At 55.2% G+C, this 21,592-nt stretch overlaps 1 protein-coding gene across 1 annotated transcript in view; it reads left to right on the top strand.

Moving 5' to 3' along the window:
* DAG1 (dystroglycan 1) overlaps window positions 1-11,746 on the top strand; it is a 30,302-nt gene extending 18,556 nt beyond the window's left edge. Inside the window, exon 4 of the mRNA XM_027769308.1 lies at window positions 6,971-11,746. Coding sequence (XP_027625109.1) covers window positions 6,971-9,370 — 2,400 coding nt within the window. The 3' untranslated portion in view covers window positions 9,371-11,746. The remainder of the gene's footprint in view (window positions 1-6,970) is intronic.
* Window positions 11,747-21,592: the final 9,846 nt, after the last annotated feature.

Genomic DNA, 21,592 nt, shown 5'->3' with positions numbered 1-21,592 from the left:
TTCCTGCTGCATGGCTGGACAGGTAGTTTTCAGAACTTGTCGCAGGTCTGCCTGCATTTGCAGCTTTGATGGCTAACGATGTGGGTCAAGCTCTCCGGAGCTGGGTGTGTGGCTGTTGGAGGTCTTGTTCTCCTCTGTGCTCACCCTCCATCTCGGGACTACACCCTCTCCCACGGCTGCGGGAACTGGAAAGCTTTCGGGTGGCCTGCGAGCTGGAGTCCATGGTGCTCTCAAAGTAGGCGTCTTCCCCCAGAGCCTACGTCCTGCACATGTGCCCAGAGCTGCCTGAAGGCCCTTCCTGGGACAGCAGCTGTGAGGTCCGCAGCCTTGCCTCCTACCACTCCAGGCGTGTTGGCGTTTGGTGATGTTGGTCAGTGCCCTGAAACCTGAGGGATCCACTGGCAGGGACCAGCCTTGTGTCCTGAAGGCATGTGCTGCACCTACTGAGCCCCCACAGCCCCGGCCCTGCTTTTTGCCTGCTCTTCCTGGCCTGGCAGCCCCAAGAGCATCAGCTGTGATAGCTAGGGCAGGAGTTTGTATACTGGCTGGACCCAGGACTCAGAGAAGTTACGATCCCATGCCAGGACCAAGGGCACCTGTTTGCTGTTTAGACCAAATGGGTGACTGCCGTGCTGTGGACCTGGACCTCGCGTCCCTTCATGCTTCTCAGGGATTTCATCCTCTCTCAGCAGACAGGCCTTGACAGGCAAGCGACTGCCTGAGGGCCCCAGCCTTGACTTGCTCCCCTGCGGGGTCCTGACTTCTTGCCTGCAGCCTCCCCACTTCCCTTTAGGTGCTCTGAGCTTCCACTTGGGATGGAAACAGGGAGTCGAGTTCCAGGACAGGAGAGAAGGGCTGGGGATTGAGCCTGGACATCCCGGCCTGTTTGTTTAGCAGCCTCACGTGATTTACTGGTCTCACAGCTCACAGTGGTGGGCGGGAACCAGCACTGGCCAGTAGCAGTCATATAAGGATTGGACACTGGGCTCAGCCTGCCCAGAGCTTGGCTTCATATGAAAGATGGGGTGTGTCATCAGGTATGCTGCTGCTGAGCGAGTCCTGAATTGTCGTTGGGGCTGCACCCGTCAGGAGGAACTTTTGGGGCCAGCAAGTGGCATGGTCATTAAGCACTGGATCCCACATGGTTGACTGGCTACACGGTCCAAGTCCCAGATCCATCAGCTTGAAAAATACCCCAGGCACATGTGTGTGCATGCCCAAAATCCCAAGAGAAAAATGGAGAAGGAATTGCAGCATGGCCAACTCCCCTCTGGGAGGTGGTTTTTCACTTTCCCTCTCTCTCTGTCTCTCCATTTTTTCTCCAGAGAGTGTGAGAACACATCCTATGGCAAAAATCTTTAAAAAAAAAAAGGGGGGGGGCAGCAGGTGGCATGGTAGTTAATGGTGCTGACTCCCACATGGCTGACCGTGGTTCGAGTCCTGGACCTGGTGGCTTGCTTTCTCATCCCCCATCCCTCTTTGGTCAAATTAAAATGGATGAATGGATAAATAAAACAGATAAATAAAAAATAATTCTTTTTTAAAAATCTAAGAAAAGGGGGAGGGAGGCAGCAGGTGGCATGGTGGGTAAGGTACTGGACTCCACATGACTGACTGCTGTTTGAGTCCTGGACCCAGCAACTTGAAAATCATGTCAAATGTGTGCATGTGGGCCCAAAATGCCAGGAGGGAAATGGAGAAAAAGGGATGGTGGCATGGCCATATCCTCTCTGGGGTTATTTCTCTTCCCCCCACTCCTTATTTCTCCGTCTCTCCAGTGAGCGCACACACCCTATGGCAAAAGAAGACTTTAAAAAATCTCCAAAACACAAAGCTTTCGTATCACCCTTGGGCCCTGTAAACTTTGAAAGCTGGTGAAGGTGCCCAGTGTCCCATGGGCCTCGGAGTTCCTGTTTCGTCAGGGCAGAGGGTGTGTTTCACCCCTAGGTGCCTCCGTAGTGAACCCGGGCCCTGGGCCAAGTGCCATCAGAAGGGGCTGCCGGTGGAATCCTCCGGTCTGCGACCCTTCACTGAAAGTTGTTGTTGCCATTCAGATGTTGGTTGGCCCGGTGTTCCCGGTACCAGCATGTCCAGAGGTACAGGAGTTTTAGGACTTCTCCTCCTGTCTCAGTACCACCGGTGGTCCTGGGGGAACTGCCTGCTTCAGGGAGCCAGTCTGAGGGGAGGCAGGGATAAGGGCTGGAAAGGTTCGGTCTGTTCTTGTCATGGCTTTCCCCAGAGTCTCTAAAGCTGTCAGTAGACAACACAGATTGAACATCCCTAATCCAAAATCCAGAATGCTCTAAAATCAGAAACTTTTTGAGCAGCAGCATGAAAAATTCCATACCTGACTTTGTGTGACGTCAGTCACCATCAAAACACTGTGGTACAAAATTAGTGTATAAAATTACCTTTCGTGTTTAGTGTTTAGACTTGGGTCCCATCCCCAAGATACCTTATCATATATATCCACAAACTAAAACCTGAAAAAAAAATCTGAAATCTGAAATACTTCGGATCTTCGAATTTCAGGTAAGGGCTTTCGGATTTCAGGTAAGGGCTACTTGGTCTGTGATGGAAGAATTTGCTCAGTGATCACAGTAAAGCTACCCGTTCTCAGGCTATCAGTTCTCATCTCCCGTCTCCTAGTCTGAAATGGAGCATCATAACTTGCTTTGGTGGGACCTAGGGTTTTCTTTGAGCATGTTATTTCTGTTACATATTAACATGTCATGATGTTACTTGGCATAATCATAGTGCATGGCCTCCAGGGCTGTTGTTGAGAGCCTTGGCCGCAGAGGCCTGAGTGTGCTCCATAGGAAATGTCTGACTGCAGAACTTTGGCTGTTGGGGCAGCAGAACAGGCAGTGAGCCAGGCTGGGAAGCTCCGAGGAGGCGGGGCCCTTCCCTGTCTGGGTTAGAAAGTGCCCTTGTGTAGCTCGAGACAGACTGACAGCAGCACCGGGCTGTTTGCTCCTTGGTGCTGATGGGACATGCAGGGCTGGGCACCCGCCTGGCTGCCTGGCCACTTGGGAATGTCCCATGGGTCTGGCCAGCTGATTGGCACCACCTCTGGGGCCTTTTTTGGTCTCTCAGCCCTGTTCAGTGTCCCCAGAGCTCCACTCCAGGACTTTGCTGTCACTTCCTTCTGTCCTCGGCCGTATGACCTTCGTCCCAGTGTTGGCCACTGGGAGTGGGTCAGGCCGTTCTCGGGAGGCCTGAGACCTGGATCCGTGCTCTATCTCACTTACTCTGCCTCACAGGACCCTGTACTCCTACATCTCCTACCCCACCCTGGTGAAATGCTTCACGGCTCAGTAAACGCTCCATTTGGGCCTTAAATCTTTGCTTCACATTTTTTGCAAAACAAGAACGTTTAAACTTTTATGTATTTACATGTGGATGTTGAAATTTTCCCCATTTTTTTTTTATGGGGCCAGCAGGTGGTGTGGTGGTTAAGGGCACTGGACTCATATGGCCAACCGTGGTTCAAGTCTCGGACCTGGCAGCTTGGTTGCTTTCTCATTTTCTCTCTCTCACTCTGTCCCTCTCTGGTCAAATTAAAATAAATAAAATGAAGTAAATAATTATTTGAAAAAAATGTTTTTTTTTTTTTAAATAATTATTTCATTTTATTTATTCATTCTTTTTTTTTTTTTTTTTTTTTTTTAAATTTGACCAGAGAGAGACAGAGGGTGAGAGTGAGAGGGAGAGGAAGTGAGAAAGCAAGCCATCAGATTCAGGACTTGAACCCTGATCAGCCATGTGGGAGTGTCCAGCACCTTAACCACCACGCCACCTGCTGGTCCCATGAAAAAAAAAGTTTTTTTAAAAAATGAAATTTTCCCTTTTTTAAAGTATTTTTATTTAAATAAATGTGTGTGTGTGTGCGTGTGTGTATGTGTATTTAATTTTTCTATATGGCACATGTGCTCATCAAAGAGAGAGCAAGTGAGACAGCAGGCTGCCATGTCTGGGAGTCAAACCGTGGTCAGCCATGTGGGAGTCCAGCACTCCATTCACCATGCCACCTGCTGGCTCCTGCGATTTTGTTACTTAACATAAATGAACTGAAAATATTTAAAGCAGGGCTGACCCTATTGCCTAGTGGTTAATGGAACCAGATCCCATATGGCCTACCATGCAGTTCAAATCCCAGCCCTTGTGGCTTGTGAAACACACCAGGTATGTGTGCTTGCACACCCAAAATCCCCGCAGGAAGGAGAAATAGTGGAGAAGAGGTTGTGGTGTGACCATGCTCCATTGGGAGGTGCTTTGTCTCTGTCCCCCTGTCTCTCTGCCTGTTTCTTTCTGGTGAACGGCTTCTAGTAAATAACTTAAAAAAAAAAATTAAAGCATAGATTTTTTTTTTTTTTTAGCCAAAACGTTTGAAATAAACTAAAAAGATTTTTTTTTTCCCGCTATAGGGCATGTGCGCTCTCCAGACAGACAGAGAGAGACACAGAGACAGAAAGTGAGAAATCACCCCCCAGGGGGGATGGTCACGCCGCAATCCCTTCTCCTCCATTCTCCTCTCGGGATCTTGGGCACGCATGCACATGCACCCAGCGTGAGTTTTAAGCCACCGAGTCTGGGACTTGAACCGCAGTCGACTACATGGGAGTCCAGCGACATAGCCATTACGCTAACTGCTGGTTCCCAAACTGAAAAGATCTAGAAAGAAAAGCATATTTAGTGTTTTTATGGACCTCTAAGTTGAAGACACCCATGTTTACAGGTGGTCGCCCGTTTCCAATGTTTGCTGGTGAGTGACAGGCGGACTGTTCTCAGCAGTGCGTTACATGCTGGTGCTCCTGCTGTCCCAGGTGCTCTGTGAATGGCTCAGAGAGCAATCAGAAAGGATAACCCAGTACCAACTCCTAGTAACATTGGTCTTCATCTCATGGGTTTTTGTAAAGGTAGGAAATCTGTTCAAGCCAGTTTAAAGGGGACAGTAGTCTCAGATAAGGGTGCTGCCTGGATACTTGGGTCCTTCTGGGAATGTCAGCCCAGGGTCTCCTCCCCCATCTTTTTTTTTTTAATAACTTTTTCTTATTATCATTAATTTTTCATTTGATGAGAGAGGGAGAGTGAGAGTGCCAGCTGCCAGGTCCGGGACTTGAACCACAGTCAGCCATGTGGGAGTCCAGCACCTTAACCACCATGCTACCTCCCGACCCCCATTACTAAATTTTTTTTTTTTGGAGAGGTTTTCGCTATAGGACGCATGCACTCGCCAGACAGACAGAGACAGACAGACAGACAGAAAGCGAGAAATCACCCCCCAGGGGGGATGGTCACGCTGCAATCCCTTCTCCTCCATTCTCCTCTCGGGATCTTGGGCACGCATGCACACATGCCCGGCGTGAGTTTTAAGCCACCGGGTCCGGGACGCGAACCGCGGTCGACTACGAGGGAGTCCAGCGACATAGCCATTACGCTAACTGCTGGTTCCCCCCATTACTAGTTTTTTTTTTTTTGGGGGGGGGAGATTTTCACTGTAGGGCGCGTGCGCTCGCCAGACAGACAGAGAGAGACCTAGAGACAGAAAGCGAGAAATCACCCCCCAGGGGGGATGGTCACGCCGCAATCCCTTCTCCTCCATTCTCCTCTCAGGATCTTGGGCATGCACGCACATGCGCCTGGCGTGAGTTTTAAGCCACCAGGTCTGGGACATGAACCGCAGTCGACTACGTGGGAGTCCAGCGACATAGCCATTATGCTAACTGCTGGTTCCCCCCATTACTAGTTTTTGATGGGAGGCAGCCTGGGGAATGGGAGCACTGGGGGAACGCAGCAGGCATGGCTTTAGTCTTTCTGTTGTGGGGCAGGGCATAGGGGGAGGAGCGCTTTGGGGCCCCTCTGGTGATGGGGACTGGCTGTGAACAGCAGTCCTTGGGCTAAGGTTAGCAGTGAGATGTGCCACCTGTTGGCCGGTTGTGTCTCTGAACTTGAGACAGGACAGTGGGGCTGAGCGTGCCTTCAGACAGACCAGAGAGTGGGTACCACCCTCTGTGCACTGGGGGCAGGAGGAGCAGTTCCTGAGGTGAGAGGAGCCGCAGGCGGGGCCTGGCAAGCTTGTGTCCTCCGCCAGCTGATGGTGGGGATCCCCCTGGCGGCACTCCTTTGCTCTGAGCACCTACCAGTTAGGTCCCTGTGGACAAAGACTTGCACGCTGAAAGAAGTCTGCGTGGAGGGAGGGATAGCCTGCTCCTGTGCCTGAGTGCTCATGGCCATCTCGTGGAGAGACCAGCGCACCTAGGGATGCTCGTGGTACATACTGGTCTAGGGGACTGGGTCCTAGCCCCCGATCCTGGGCACCACAGTTTTTCTGGACGTTTGAGAACAGGGTTAATGAAGATACTAAGTAGAACTAACTGTTTCCTACCGAAACGCAGCCCGCTGCAGGCAGATGTAAAGTGGAGCAGCCTGGGGCGCCGAGCCTTCCCGGCCTGTGCGTTGCCACCTCTGGACAGGGCAGGCACTCTGAGCAGGCAGCGGCCCTGAGCAGAGCCGTGGTGCCCATGTGGGGCAGGGAGAAGCTGAGGTGGGGCTGGAGAGAAGTACTAAGGGTTGGGATGTGACACCTGCCTGGATTCTGCCGTCAGAGGAGGTGGTAAGTAGGTGGCAAGGTGTGTCAGCGGTACAAAAATCGGCACCATTCCTGCACTCCGCAGCATCCGATATCTGGACCGAGAGGTGTGAGTGCCGCACCGCCCCCCTCTCTCTGGCCTGGCCTGGGGTGGTGGGTTTGCCTTCTGAGCAAGCTCACTGGCAGCCTCAGTTCTGAGCCAGGACAGGAGGGTGGTTGTGCCTCTCGGGGGAGAGGTGTTGACTTCCCCTACCAGCGTTCTGATCCAGTTCCGGCCTCCGCCGGTCCAGCCAGGCTAGTGGTTAACTGTTGGCACTCTCAGGTTATACAGGGGAGTGTGACAGCAGCACTTGTGACTCGTACTTGTGTCCCTCCCAGGTATCGGCGGCGGGGAAGGAGGCATTGCCGTCTTGGTTGCACTGGGATCCACAGAGCCACACCCTGGAGGGGCTCCCCCTGGACACCGACAAGGGCGTGCATTACATCTCAGTGAGCGCGGCACGCCTGGGCGCCAACGGGAGCCACGTCCCCCAGACCTCCAGCGTGTTCTCCATCGAGGTGTACCCCGAGGACCACAGCGAGCCGCATTCTGTGCGGGCAGCATCCCCAGACCCCAGCGAGGCGGTGGCGTCTGCCTGTGCTGCTGACGAGCCTGTGACTGTGCTGACAGTGATCCTCGATGCCGACCTCACCAAGATGAGCCCGAAGCAAAGGCTTGACCTGCTGCAGCGGATGCAGAGCTTCTCGGGAGTGGAGCTTCACCACATGAAGTTGGTGCCCGTGGTGAACAACAGGCTGTTTGACATGTCGGCCTTTATGGCTGGCCCAGGAAATGCAAAGAAGGTGGTAGAGAACGGGGCCCTGCTCTCCTGGAAGCTAGGCTGCTCCCTGAGCCAGAACAACGTGCCTGACATTCGTGGTGTGGAGGCTCCGGCCAGGGAGGGCGCCATGTCTGCCCAGCTTGGCTACCCGGTGGTGGGTTGGCATATTGCCAACAAGAAGCCCCCTCTCCCCAAACGCATCCGGAGGCAGATCCACGCCACACCCACGCCCGTCACTGCCATTGGGCCCCCAACCACGGCTATCCAGGAGCCGCCGTCCAGAATCGTGCCCACCCCCACGTCTCCAGCCATCGCTCCTCCAACAGAGACCATGGTTCCTCCGGTCAGGGATCCCGTTCCTGGGAAGCCCACAGTCACCATTCGGACTCGCGGCACTATTTTTCAGACCCCGACCCTCGGCCCCATCCAGCCCACTCGGGTGTCCGAACCCGGCACCACAGTTCCTGGCCAGATTCGCCCAACGATGACCATTCCTGGCTATGTGGAGCCCACAGCAGTTGCTACCCCTCCCACGACTACCACCAAGAAGCCGCGAGTATCTACGCCAAAACCAGCAACGCCGTCGACGGACTCCGCCACCACCACTCGTAGGCCAACCAAGAAACCACGGACTCCCCGACCAGTGCCCAGAGTCACCACCAAAGCACCCATCACCAGACTGGAAACGGCCTCCCCACCTACTCGTGTCCGTACCACCACCAGTGGAGTGCCCCGCGGGGGCGAGCCCAACCAGCGCCCAGAGCTCAAGAACCACATTGACAGGGTGGACGCCTGGGTTGGCACCTACTTTGAGGTCAAGATCCCACCGGACACCTTCTACGACAATGAAGACACCACCACCGACAAGCTGAAGCTGACCCTGAAGCTGCGGGAGCAGCAGCTGGTGGGCGAGAAGTCCTGGGTGCAGTTCAACAGCAACAGCCAGCTGATGTACGGCCTGCCCGACAGCAGCCACGTGGGCAAGCACGAGTACTTCATGCACGCCACGGACAAGGGGGGCCTCTCGGCGGTGGACGCCTTCGAGATCCACGTGCACAAGCGCCCTCAAGGGGACAGGGCTCCTGCGCGGTTCAAGGCCAAGTTTGTGGGTGACCCAGCACCGGTGGTGAATGACATCCACAAAAAGATCGCCTTGGTAAAGAAGCTGGCCTTCGCCTTTGGGGACCGGAACTGCAGCACCATCACGCTGCAGAATATCACCCGGGGCTCCATTGTGGTGGAGTGGACCAACAACACGCTGCCTCTCGAGCCCTGCCCCAAGGAGCAGATCACAGGGCTGAGCCGGAGGATCGCCGAGGATAACGGGAAACCGCGGCCTGCCTTCTCCAATGCCCTGGAGCCTGACTTTAAGGCCATGAGCGTCTCTGTGATGGGCGCTGGCAGTTGTCGACACCTGCAGTTCATCCCTGTGGCGCCACCCAGGAGGATCCCCTCGGAGGCGCCACCCACAGAAGTGCCAGACAGGGACCCTGAAAAGAGTAGTGAGGACGACGTCTACCTGCACACCGTCATCCCTGCCGTGGTGGTCGCTGCCATCCTACTCATCGCCGGCATCATTGCCATGATCTGCTACCGCAAGAAGCGGAAGGGCAAGCTGACCCTCGAGGACCAGGCCACCTTCATCAAGAAGGGGGTGCCCATTATCTTTGCGGACGAGCTGGACGACTCCAAGCCCCCACCCTCGTCCAGCATGCCACTCATCCTGCAGGAGGAGAAGGCGCCCCTGCCCCCTCCTGAGTACCCTAACCAGAGCGTGCCCGAGACCACTCCTCTGAACCAGGACACCGTGGGAGAGTACACGCCCCTGCGGGATGAGGATCCTAATGCGCCTCCCTACCAGCCCCCCCCGCCCTTCACAGCCCCCATGGAGGGCAAGGGCTCCCGTCCCAAGAACATGACCCCATACCGGTCACCCCCTCCCTACGTCCCCCCTTAACCCACAAGCGCCTGGGTGGAGGCAGGGGTAGGGCAGGGGCCTGGAGACAACACGGTGTTGTCTGTGGAGACCGGTGGCCTGTAGACCATCGCCCACTGGGAGCCGACACCCGACCTAGCACACACTGACACACGGGGCCTGGACGAGCCCGCCCTCTCTGGTCCTCCCAAACCCCAAAGCAGCTGGAGAGACTTTGGGGCCTTTTTTATTTTTATTATTATTATTTTTTTGCCTAACAGCTTTTCGTTTGTTCATAGAAAATTCTTGGCTGCGTTTTTTGATGGCCGGCTCTGAGAGCACCGTTTGGAGTGGAGCTGGAAGGGGGCGGGGAGCGAGAGTGAACTCGCAGGCAGCGCTGGGCGGCCCCCAGCTCTCTGCGTTTTGCCTTTAACACTAACTGTACTGTTTTTTCTATTCACGTGTGGTCTAGCTGCAGGATGTAACATGGAAACAGTAGCTAAAGATTACATTCAAAGGACTTTCAGAAGTTAAGGTTAAGTTTTTACATTTAATCTGCTGTTTACCTAAACTTGTATGTATAATTTTGGGGTGGGTATGGGGAATTGCTTTGCTAAAAATAAGCTCCCGGGGTGTTTCAAACTTAGAGAAGACCAAGGGACAGTATTTTTTATCAAAGGAATCCTATTTTTTCACACTACGTCAACTTGGTTGCTCTGATACCCCAGAGCCTGACCGGGGCCTCCCGGCCCTGGCTCAGGGGCCAGGGCTCTGGTGCTGGGTTCGCTCCCCCCCCGCTGTTGCCAGGGGCTGGAAGCTGGAGGGGCCTCATGGGCTGTGGACATCCCCACCTCCACCCATGCCCACTAGTGGCCCACCACCACAGGGTCTTCATTTCCATGGAAAGGGGACTCCCAAGAGGCAGCGGTGGCTGTGGCCCCCAACTTCGGTGCTCCAGGGTGGGCCCGCTGCTCGTGGGGAGCACCTGGGGAGGTCGAGGGACTCGACCACATCAACCTATTTTCTTTCACCCCTCTGTGTTCTTCCCCCTTCCTCAAAGGATATCATGGTTTTGAGACACTCAGTGGGGGACATTTTGGTGAAGATGCAATATTTTTATGTCATGTGATGCTCTTTCCTCACCTGACCTTGGCCGCCTTGTCCTTCCAGTCCACAGCCTCACCCGCCCCACCCCGTCCCTTTTCTCTGGCGCTCCCGTCCCAGGCCCGGGACCTGAACAGCTGGAAGGGGCCTGGTGGCTGGGGAGGAGCGCCAGCAATAGTTCATGGTAAAGTCTGTGGGCTCTCAAAGCTAATTTTTTACTAAAGTTTTTATACAGCCTCAAATTGTTTTATTAAAAAAAAGATTAAAAACGGCGATGCTTACAGCAGTTTGTACAAGCTCTTAGTGTTGATTCCATGGAACTGACGGCTTTGCTCATTTTTTTTTTTTTAACCCTCTTCTTTTCCTAACGGTTTAAATTCTGGAATTACACTGGGGCTTCTTTTGCCTTTCTTAGCAGAACATCCGTCCATCCATCTGCATCTCTGTCCCATGACTCAGGGGCGCGCCCACTCTGCTTCGATTCTCCTCCTTTGGAAGAAACCATTTTGAGCATGACTTTTCTTGATGTCTGAGAGTTATTTTGGGTACCTTTTAGGGAGGAATGCCTTTCGCAATAACGTATCCCTTTCCTGATTGAGGGTGGGTGGGTGGACCCAGGCTCCCTTTGCACACGGAGCAGCTACTTCTAAGCCATATCGACTGTTTTGTAGAGGACTCGTGCGTGCTGCCTCGAAGGGGCGGGCTGGTGGGAGGGGAGAGGTCTCCATCCTGCTGCTCTCCAGAGGGTGTTTCCCTCTGTGCCCTCTGCTCTGCCCCAGCTCCTGGCAGGGTACTCTGGAGAGAGCAGTGCCTCTTGGGGGGAGCCCGGAGATGAGGGCTCAGTGGGCCTCGAGCTGTCACGCCTGGCCCAAGCCAGAGTTTCCCTGAGCAGAGTGGAATCTGACCTGGTGAGATTATTTCTGATGACCTCGTCAAAACCACACAATCCCCAGTGCCCCAGGTGAGGGCTTTGAAAGGCCTTCCAAACAGCGCCGTTGCCTCTAGCAACCCCACCATTGGGGCACTGCCACGCAGAGATGTGGCTGGCCCAGAATGGCCCGTTGCCATAGCAACTGGAGGCGATGGGGCAGTGAACAGAATAACAACAGCAACAATGCCTTTGCAGGCAGCCTCCCCCCCTGAGCGCTGGGCTGGCGATGACCGCTGGACTCCGAGACGGAGAGCCAATCTCACATTCAAGTGTTCACCGACCACTGACGTGTTTTTATTTCCTTCTATATGATTTTAAGATGTGTTTTCTGCATTCTGTATAGAAACATATCAAACTAAATAAAAGCAGTGTCTTTATTACAACGCCACTGCCTCTGAGCCTGTTTCCCAGGTTCCTGAGCGGGAGGGGTGGGGGCGCAGCCAGGCCTGCTGAGGTGGTCCAGCGGCCCCCTCATCTGCAGGGGGCAGGGTGTGGAGGTGGCGGAGAACCAGTGAGGCCGAGTAAGACAGGAGGATGGTGAGAAAGGCCCAGTCACAACTTTCTGCCCCAGAGCAGGCAGCGCCTGGGGAGGGACCCTTCAGGCTGGGCCCCGTGAAGGTGGGGACTTAGGGCTGGCTCTGTCTCTGGTGTAGCTCCACCCCAGATCCTGCCTCTGTTGCTTTGAGGGCTTGGAGCTGCCCAGGCCCCAAACTAGTCTCAAGGCAGGTTTGGCGGTGGCCTTGGGGTGAGAGAACGTGAGAGTGGTTTCTGGGCAGACTGCTCTGTCCTGGCTGGGTCTGTAGACCCTGGGTGACTGGGTAGGGTGGGCGTGACTGCCCAGGAACAGGCAGTGGCTTGTCCTGGGACACTGGGGCGTGAGAGGCAGGAGACACAGGGCTGTGTCTGCAGAGGCAGGCACGATTTTTGGTCACACCTCTACAGGGTCCTTATCTCCTCTTGCTCATCTATCTGCTCACAGCCTTAAGACCCAGAGAGAAGACTGGCCCCATGTGCAGATAGAGCTGTCTCGGGAGTTGTTGATGGTCAGTTGCTTGTGGACTTTGGACCTAAGGGTGTACCACACCAGTAAGTTCCAGGAGAGGCTGTCCACCCCCTAGGCCTAGCAGCAGGGGCCCAGGAAATGACCGCCCCTTGTACGTCAAGATCTAATTCCTGTCTGACGTCTAAGCTGAACCCACTTCATGAGGAGACTCTTCCCTGATCCTGTCTCAGCCAAGAACAGTAGGGCAGCAGAGCAGAAAGACACAAAGACCTCTCGCCTCTGTCCCCCACCCGCCCCACCCGCCCTGGGTATGGAGCAATATGGGAATATCTTGTTCGGCCTGGCAGAGCCCCAGACCTTTCCTTAGTGCGGATGGGGGTTGTCTGGTCAAGTCTTTTTGACTTGGAGAGAGAGGGCAGAAGAGGGGGGAGCAGGAAGGGACACCTGCCTCTGACCCTGGCAAGCTCTGGATGTCCCCTCTGGCCTGGCCTCCCATCTGTGAGGTGGGGAGTGTGCTGGTCTCCAAGGGGTTCTGGGATACCCTGGGAACTGGGGGAGCAGAGATAATGGGTCACCCTCTGCGTCTGCCTGTGAAAGGTCAAGTGAGGCCAGAGTCTGATTCTCCTGGTATAGAGCCACGGCCCTGAGCCAAGATTCATGGGCCAGGGCTGTTGGCTGGAGACTCGTGCTGTGTCTGAATACCTGGCCCACCTGGCCCTGGAGAATACACCAGTGTGAAGGGGACTCCACACCACCCACCCTCCAGAACCCCCTGCCTGACCTCCCCTTGTTCTCAGCGGGCCGAGCAAGCTTCTAGCTTCTAAAAGCATGGAAGGCCCAGCTCAAGCATCAGTCTTCGGAGAGTGAGCTTTCTCTCTTCAAAAATCCAGATTAGGGCACCAGCAGTTAGCATAATGGCTATGTCTCTGGACTCCCATGTAGTTGACCGTGGTTCAAGTCCCAGACACAGTGGCTTAAACTCACCGGGCGCATGTGCATGCGTACCCAAGATCCCAAGAGGAGGAAAATGGATTGTGGCATGGCCATCCCCCCTGGGGGGTGATTTCTCCCTTTCTGCCTCTGTTTCTTTCTGTCTTTCTGGTGAGTGCATGCGCCCTATAGCAAAAACCTCCAAAAAAAAAAAAAAAAAAATCCGAATTAGGAGCTGGGGACAGACAGTGGTGCAGCATTAAAGGCCACCCGCTGTGAGGCAATCCCACATGGGAAGGCTCACATTCAAGCCTGGATACCTCCAAGTATCTCAGGCACGTGCCCCTGGTCCAGGGCTGGCATTGGGGTGCACTCTCTCACGGAAGGAAAAAGAAAAAAAAAATCCAGATCAGTTGGTGACAAAGGCTTTCCCTGCTTTGCTCACCACGACCAGCAAGGTGACTGACCCAGAGTGGGCAAGAGGGTTGGCCTAGCGCTTGCAGCTAGCTAAAGTGGGTTCAATTCCAAGTGTGGTCCTGGCTGCTGGGTCACTGGATAGCCCCACTGCCCCAGCTTTGGTGGAGGCGACCCTGGAGCTGGGGTGGGGTGAGGGTGGTCTGTCCGTGGACAGGCCCAGGCCTCTGGGCAGGTTGGGGCGGGGATGGGGGCAGCGCTCAACCTGAGTAGTTGCTCCAAGAGCTCCCAAGTTAAGTTCAGGGACGTGAACGCCCAGCAGCCCTGGGCTGAAAAGGGGGGCAGTGCCTGCGGGCTCCCAGAAGGTGGCGCCAGAGGATTAAGCCTCCAGCGGTGGGCGGGGCTGGGGCGAGGGTCGGGCTGTGGGCGTGGTTAAGGACGCCGCCTGGGTCCGCAGAGTCCCGAGACGGCGGCTGTGGGCGGGGCTAAGACCTCCTGGGGCGGCAGGGCGGAGCCCCGCAGAGAGCAGGGCTGACACCGACCGGGATTGGATAAAAGCCCACGAGAGGGTGGAACCGAATATGGCCGTGGGCCGGGCTAAGGCCGTGGGATCCGCTGAGCTGAGCCCGCTGGTACATCGGGTCGGGAGCCACTCGGAGCCGCACCGCGAGCTGCTGGTGTATCTGGGTCGGTCTTCTCCCCCTGGGCTGCACAGCCCGTGGGGGAACCGGGACGTGGGCAGCTGGGTTAGGGAAGCCCCCGGCGGGGCGAGTGGGAGGGGCGAATCAGGGGCCGGACCCAGCAAACTTGAGTTGGAACGTGCGGTGGGGGCCGGTGAGGCCCCTTTGCGCGCTCCCTCGCCTGCGCTTTGCGTGCCTCCAGGCTTCGTGCCCCTTGGTGCCCAGAAGTGCTCAGCTTGCTGCAGGCTCTCGGTCTCTCCTTCCTCCCGCCTGAGACCACCGGCTACAGGCGGCGGACAGCTTGACAGGTCTGGGAGGGTCCTGGGTGGAGGCTAGTTGTGGGGTTGGGGTTCCCTTGACCACTTCCTCTGAGGAGGATTCTGACGACGGGAACTCTGCCTGGGTTGACCCTTTCCCAGAGCCATCTCCACAGCTCTCTAGGCACACACTGGGACAGTAGGGGACATCCAGTGGGCAGCTGGCCAAGGCTTCCACAGCCAGGGCTGAGAGGACTGTTGCTGGCTGTCCTCATGATGTGGCTGATGGGGGCAGAGCCTGGGTTTGGGCCGGGCCAAAACAGGAGGTCAGGTCAGGCCAGCTCCCTTTCCAAGGAGTCAGACCCAGTGATCCAGGCTCACCTTTCTTCCCTCAGCAACCATGACGCAAGAGGTCTTGGGAGAGAGGGTTGCAGAAAGGGGCTGGCTTCTGCCTGCTAGGGGTGATGGGGGCAGCTCCGCTCTGGGCATCCTGCAGGCAGGGAACTCGCCCTCGGGGAACATGGGCCCCGGGTGGGCCTGAGGGTGCTAAGGGGATGTAGTCCTGTGCTTGCTTAAGGAGCACATGGTGTGACAGGAGTGGGCAGCTCTGCCTGTGTCCGGGGTAGTGATTAGAGTGCAAACGAGAGGCCAGGGAGGCATCGGCTGTGACCCCAAATGCTCTGACTCAGCTGTTCCCTCTGACTGTGCTCTCCCCTCCCCAGCCCTGCCCTGGGTACCCGGCAGCCCATCAGCTAACTTCTTCCTCTTCTTTTTTTTTAAAGAGGTTTTTGCTATAGGGCGTGTGTGCTTGCCAGAACGACAGAGACAGACAGAGAGACAGAAAGTGAGAAATCACCCCCTGGGGGGATGGCCGTGCTGCAATCCTTTCTCCTCCATTCTCCTCTTGGGATCTTGTCACGGACTCAAACCACGGTCGACTACATGGGAGTCCAGCGACATAGGAGCACATGGTGTGACAGGAGTGGGCAGCTCTGCCTGTGTCCGGGGTAGTGATTAGAGTGCAAACGAGAGGCCAGGGAGGCATCGGCTGTGACCCCAAATGCTCTGACTCAGCTGTTCCCTCTGACTGTGCTCTCCCCTCCCCAGCCCTGCCCTGGGTACCCGGCAGCCCATCAGCTAACTTCTTCCTCTTCTTTTTTTTTAAAGAGGTTTTTGCTATAGGGCGTGTGTGCTTGCCAGAACGACAGAGACAGACAGAGAGACAGAAAGTGAGAAATCACCCCCTGGGGGGATGGCCGTGCTGCAATCCTTTCTCCTCCATTCTCCTCTTGGGATCTTGTCACGGACTCAAACCACGGTCGACTACATGGGAGTCCAGCGACATAGCCATTATGTCAACTGCTGGTCCCACCATCAGCTACTTTGTAGGAGTCCAGCCTCTTAAGAGAGACTTGGGGTCAGGCAGGGCTAAGATAGGGATGTACCCACTCTGTGAGCCCCAGGGGGGTACCTGAAATGGAGCTGGTGATGGGGAGGGTAGGCCTGGATGGAATGTTCTTCATGAAGATGGGGGGCTGCCTCAGCTGAACACGTGGCCTCTCTGCTCGTTGGGTACAGATGGAGGATGGCCTTTGCCCAGCCTTCCTAAGACGTCTCAGTCTGCACTGTCAGCTCACTGTCAGGACTGCCATCCTGGGAAGCTGATGCCCACGCCAGGCCTTCCAGCTGGAGAGGTTATTAATACATGAACAGCAGCAGGAGCCCAGATGTTGCTCTCCAACTGACACCTGCTGCCACCTGACCCAGAACCTAGGGAGCCAGGGCCGGTTTCAGAGACCCCTGATGCCTGAGTCAGGCCTGGTGATGCACTGGCCACACCAACCCCTGCGAGACAGGACAGAGATCCTGCCCTGAGGGCCTGTAGCCAAGCCTCCAGGTTCAGGGCCTGGTGCAGGCAGCACAGGCAAAGGCCGGACTGGAGTTTCCAGGCTCAGGGAGGGCACAGCCGTCTTGGTTCTGCTGTATCTCCGGGCCCAGCGCAGTCCTCCCCTAGGGCTCGAAAGTGCCCGTAAGATGGAACTGCATTGAAGTCACCTATTCTGGCCAGAAGCCTAGGAAACCTTTGCCACAAGGGTCCTGTGGCCCTTCTACTTGCCACAAAGACTTCATCATCAGAGACTCACTCCTTGCCCCCTCTACCCACCTTTTCTGGAAGGCAGGAGCTCTTCTGGCTGTTCCTCGGAGCTGCCTGGGCACTCAGTGAAGATGACAGAGCAAGGGCCAGCAGGTGGCGTGGTGGTTAAAGTGCTAGACTCCCATGGGACCGAGTGCAGTTTAAATCCTGGACATAGGGGCTTGAAAATCACACTGGGTGTGTGTGTTTGCATGCCCAAAATCCTGAGAGGAGAATGGAGAAGGGATTGAGGCTTGGCCATCCCTCAGGGGCTGATTTCTCACCTTTCCCCTCTCTCTCTCTTTAGCCAGCACATGTACTCTATGGTAAAACCTAAAAAAAAAAAAAAAAAAAAAGACACTAGCATGTTTGATACAGGAAAAGCCCGCCCAGCGGCTCATCTGGGGAAGTTGTGAGGGACAAAGAAACCAGCATGTTTTGACTTGGACACTTACAACTTAGAGAAACCGTCACTTCATTATTTTTTCTTGTCATAACAAGCCTCCAGAAGCAGAAGCTTCTAATAACAAGGGAGCATAATTAGTCTTCTTGGGAGCGGGGCACGAGAGGTGGGGTTAGGCTGGTGGTAAGCATTTCTGATGATTTTTTTTACTGCCGCCCCCTCTCCCATAATGCAAGTAAAGATTTGCACATTGCATCAGGAAAGGAATTATGCAGGGAACACATCGGACAAATTGTATTCCTCCGTGTTATTCCCTTTCTGTTCTACCAAGGGTCATGGCCACCTGAAGACTGGGTGCACAAGCGTGGTGGTCCCGGCCAGCCCAGGTATGCTGCCGAGCAGGACAAAATCATGTCTCTGTTGTTGTGTTTTTTTGTTTGTTTTTTAAATAATTAAAAAAATTTTTTGAGAGGTTTTTGCTATAGGGCGCGTGTGCTCGCCAGACAGAGACAGAGAGACAGAAAGCGAGAAATCCCCCCCCAGGGGGGATGGTCATGCCGCAATCCCTTCTCCTCCATTCTCCTCTCAGGATCTTGGGCACGCACACACACGCGTGCGGCGTGAGTTTTAAGTCACCGGGGCCGGGACGTGAACCGCGGTCACCTACATGGGAGTCCAGCAAAATAGCCATTACGCTAACTGCTGGGCCCAGAGTGTTTATAAATTTTATTTATTCATTTATGTATTTTGATCAGAGAGAGACACAGAGAGAAAGAGAAAAAGGAAGAAAGCAAGCCACCAGGTCCAGGACTTGTACCATGGTCAGCCACGTGGGAATGTCCAGTGCCTTCACCACCACGCCATCTGCTGGTCCCCATTGTTGTATTGTTTTTTGATTTTTAAACTTGCCAGAGGGCACACATACTTGCCAGAAAGAGAAAGAAATGGAGCGAGAAAGTGAAAAAGCACCCTTCCCCATAGGGGATGGTCACATCGCAATCCCTCCTCCTCCATTTCTTCCCCCTTTTAGGAATTGCTGTCTGCTCTCACGGCATGTTTTTCAATTTGCTGGGTCTAAGACTTGAACAGGGCCGTGAGCCATGTGGGATTCAGCCACCTTAACTACCACTTCACTGCTGACCCAGCTCGCTCCAACCTGAGGCTTACTTAAGAAGTTGCCTCGTTCCTTATGTTAGTGGTGATACCACTGAGCCCCAGCCAGGAGGGAAAGCCTCTTGTGTTTCTGGGCTGGCTTGCTTGCTTGCTTCCTTCCTTTCTTCCTTCCCCCCCAGTCCTGTTTCTCTCTTCCAGAAGAAGACTGAGGGCAAAAAGCCAACTCCCTACTTTCACCTCTCTGGGAGGTGAGACTGGCCTTGCCAGCACCATAGTGAAAAGCAGAGCACAGAGTCCAGGGAGCCCCGTCGACGGGAGCCAGCTCTCGTAGCCTCTGGAGCAGTCCAGAGCCCATGGCATCACGCCATCCGGAACTGTCCTCACTCACCCTTCCCGTTCTCTTCCACCTCCTATTCTTACTTGCAATGTGGCTCTTCATCCCCAGAGACATCATCTCTGGGTCCCGATCCTTCCTGCAGAGACTACCGTACTGAAAGCATCAGCCTGGGGTGAACTGGATTGTGGGGAGGCATCAAAGGTCCAGTGTCTGAGCTCTTCTGGGGCTGACTCCGTGCTCTCTTGCCCCTGGCCCAGCTGGCCTCGGGGTGGAGCTCCTGGGCTCCTGCTGTCTCTCCACTCTCCCAAGACTGGCCTCCCAGTGGCTAATCGTTTCCATGAATCCCACCATGAGCTGGCTCTGCCTGGGCCTTTTGTGGCCCAGGATTTTTTTCTGATCCCATTTCCCCCTCTGGTTTTCTACAATTCTCTGAGAGCACAGGCTGGAGAAGCCAACGGACCCGTGTCCATCTGTCAGTTTTGTTTTGGCTTGCGGATTGATTCTCCTCCCCTCTGGCCTTTCTCCAAAATGGCTGCCATGTGTCACATGTCATGCTGAAGTGGGAAGAAGAAATCAGCAGGCGATGCTTATGGGACCGGGCACTCCTGCAGGGTCTCCAGGTCCGTGGCGTCTAGGGCGAGAGAGCCGCTGGACCCAGGAGGGGATGGTACCAGGCACATCACGCAGCTGGTTTGTACAGACTGAGAGATTTGTTTATCTACTCGTCAGAAAGTACGGTCAGGACTAGAGACTTCTGGGTGAACAAGACTGCTCATCGGCACCCCTCCCTAAGGAGAAGGGTGGCAACCTCAGCCCTCTCCCCGTTAGGTATTGTCAGCAACCTGAATCCGGTGGCGCGGGAACTACACTTTGAAGCCCGGTGGCTGGAGAACTCCTTGGAAGTGCAGGTGGGGGTAACGCTCAGAGCACCACGAAGAACCGAACCCAGTCTTTAGTCCTCGAGGGTTTGCTGAAGGCCAGCCCAGGGAACAGGACAAGCCAGATGAGGGCCTTGTGAGGAGCCCCAGTGGAGGCCAAGAGGAAGGAGACATCCCCTGGGACAGTGAATAGAAATGGAAGAGCCCCCCACAACCGCAGGAGTCTGGGGGCTGACTGCAGAGGTGGGTGTGGACAGGATGGCAGATTTGTGGGGGTGCTCCTCAAAGGAAATGGTACGATTCTGAGGAGGGGAGGGCACTACTAGCCCACACTCCCCATCCCCCCTGGGTCCACCATACTGCATCCTGTGTCACCAAGGTAGCGGAGACCCTGGAGGTCTGCTAACGGCCAGGAATCCACTCTGAGAAGGGCAACTCCCCAGGCCCGCCAACCGGGTAGGGCTAATTACCCCCATAGGAACCGGGGGCATGTTGATCTAAATCTGCAGAAAGCCACAGCTCCTGTGGCTGGTACAAAAACAAACCCTAAACGTCCTTTATCCCCTTCCAAATGGCCTGCCCCAACACTGGTATCCACGAAGCCAGAACAGGTTGGGTTGGGACAGGGTCAGGCCACTAGCCTGCTCACGTCTCGTGTGCATGTTCTTCCCCAAACCCCCGACCACCACCAGAGACAGTAATGACACTTGTCATGTGTGTGTGCCAGACACCTGTCCTTGTGTTCTTCCCACACTGGCCACTGCACCCTGGCAACCTTTCATGTTACAGGGGCTACTAGGACCCTAACTTTGACCAGGGAATGGAGTCAGTTCATTACCAAGGTCCCATCTTGGGAGTGGCAAGGCTGAGATGTGGACCCTGGGGAGGCTAAGTGTGGACATGTGGTCACCAGGCACTCAAGCAGCACAGGAGCAAACACAGTTGGGACCACCAGAACACAGGCAGAGAGGCTCTCCTCGTCCTAGGTTGTCCCTGTATGGCCGGGCAGTTCAGCCAAGACAGCAGATCCAAAGTCAGGAGAAACACCAGAATGTAGGGGGTCTGCTCTTCCTCTCTCTTACCTGCTCCAAACTGGAGGTTGAGGGGAAGCTCAGTGAACATAGGGATGACCCGCGGAGGGTTCCACGCTCTCTTTTCCACAGCACTGGCCTGTCTACCTCAGCCTTCACTGGGTTCCCTGGATCATTCTAGGTCAGGTTAGAACCGCCATCCCGTGTGATAAATTCCTCATCAGAATTAAGTGGGTTTGTAAAATGGGTCCAAGTTACTCAAGCCCTTTTACACAGCCATGATTGATGAAGCCAAAAACGGTTTGGAATATAGTCTGGATCTTCCAGGAAATATGCTCCCTCAGGAAAGGACAGGCTGTGTGGGAAGTCATGAGGCACAAGATCTCCAGTGGCTGAAACACTGGTCCGGAAGTGTAGCACAGTCACTGGGTGAGCTCTTAGCTAGAGCACTGGCCACCTGCAGCACCTCCTCTAGACACCCTGATGGGCACAGCTCAAGGCCTCCTAGAAATGTCAACTCCTCTTCCCTGTTCCCAAGGTCACTGCATCAGGGCCTGCTAAGGTGGCCTTCAGGCTGGCTCCAGGCCGAACCTGACACACCCTCCATCTTTCCCCAGGGTGCTTCCTGAAACTCCTGTTCAGGCCCGGGCCTCCGCGTGAATCCCAGATGCTTCCCATTGCCATCTGGACAGTCTTCGGTCCCCAGCTGGCCTTCGAGACCCTCCCAATCTGGCCCTACCATCCAGCGTCCTCCATCTCCTTCCTTCTATGACCTTGCGCCTCTGAACACCCGTGTTCGTTCGCTTTTCCAGCTCCTATCCAGCCTCCGAGGCCCCCTCTCCAAGGCCCATCCTCACGACGCCCACCCACTGCAGCACTTGGGTTACAGAGAGCCTCCACTCCCAAGTTCCCCAGGACAGAAAGCGTCAGGGACTCCAAGGCGCAGCAAGACGCCCCCGAGGATGCATTTAGTGGCCCGTGATCCTCTATACGGTTCCTGTAGACGGCTCCTGCCAGCCCCCACCAGGCTCCAGTTAGCGATCGCCGGC

Source organism: Tupaia chinensis, unplaced genomic scaffold, assembly GCF_000334495.1.
Source record: "Tupaia chinensis unplaced genomic scaffold, TupChi_1.0 Scaffold149184_1, whole genome shotgun sequence".
NCBI classification, from domain to species: domain Eukaryota; kingdom Metazoa; phylum Chordata; class Mammalia; order Scandentia; family Tupaiidae; genus Tupaia; species Tupaia belangeri.
This window is presented reverse-complemented; position numbering and strand designations above follow the sequence as displayed.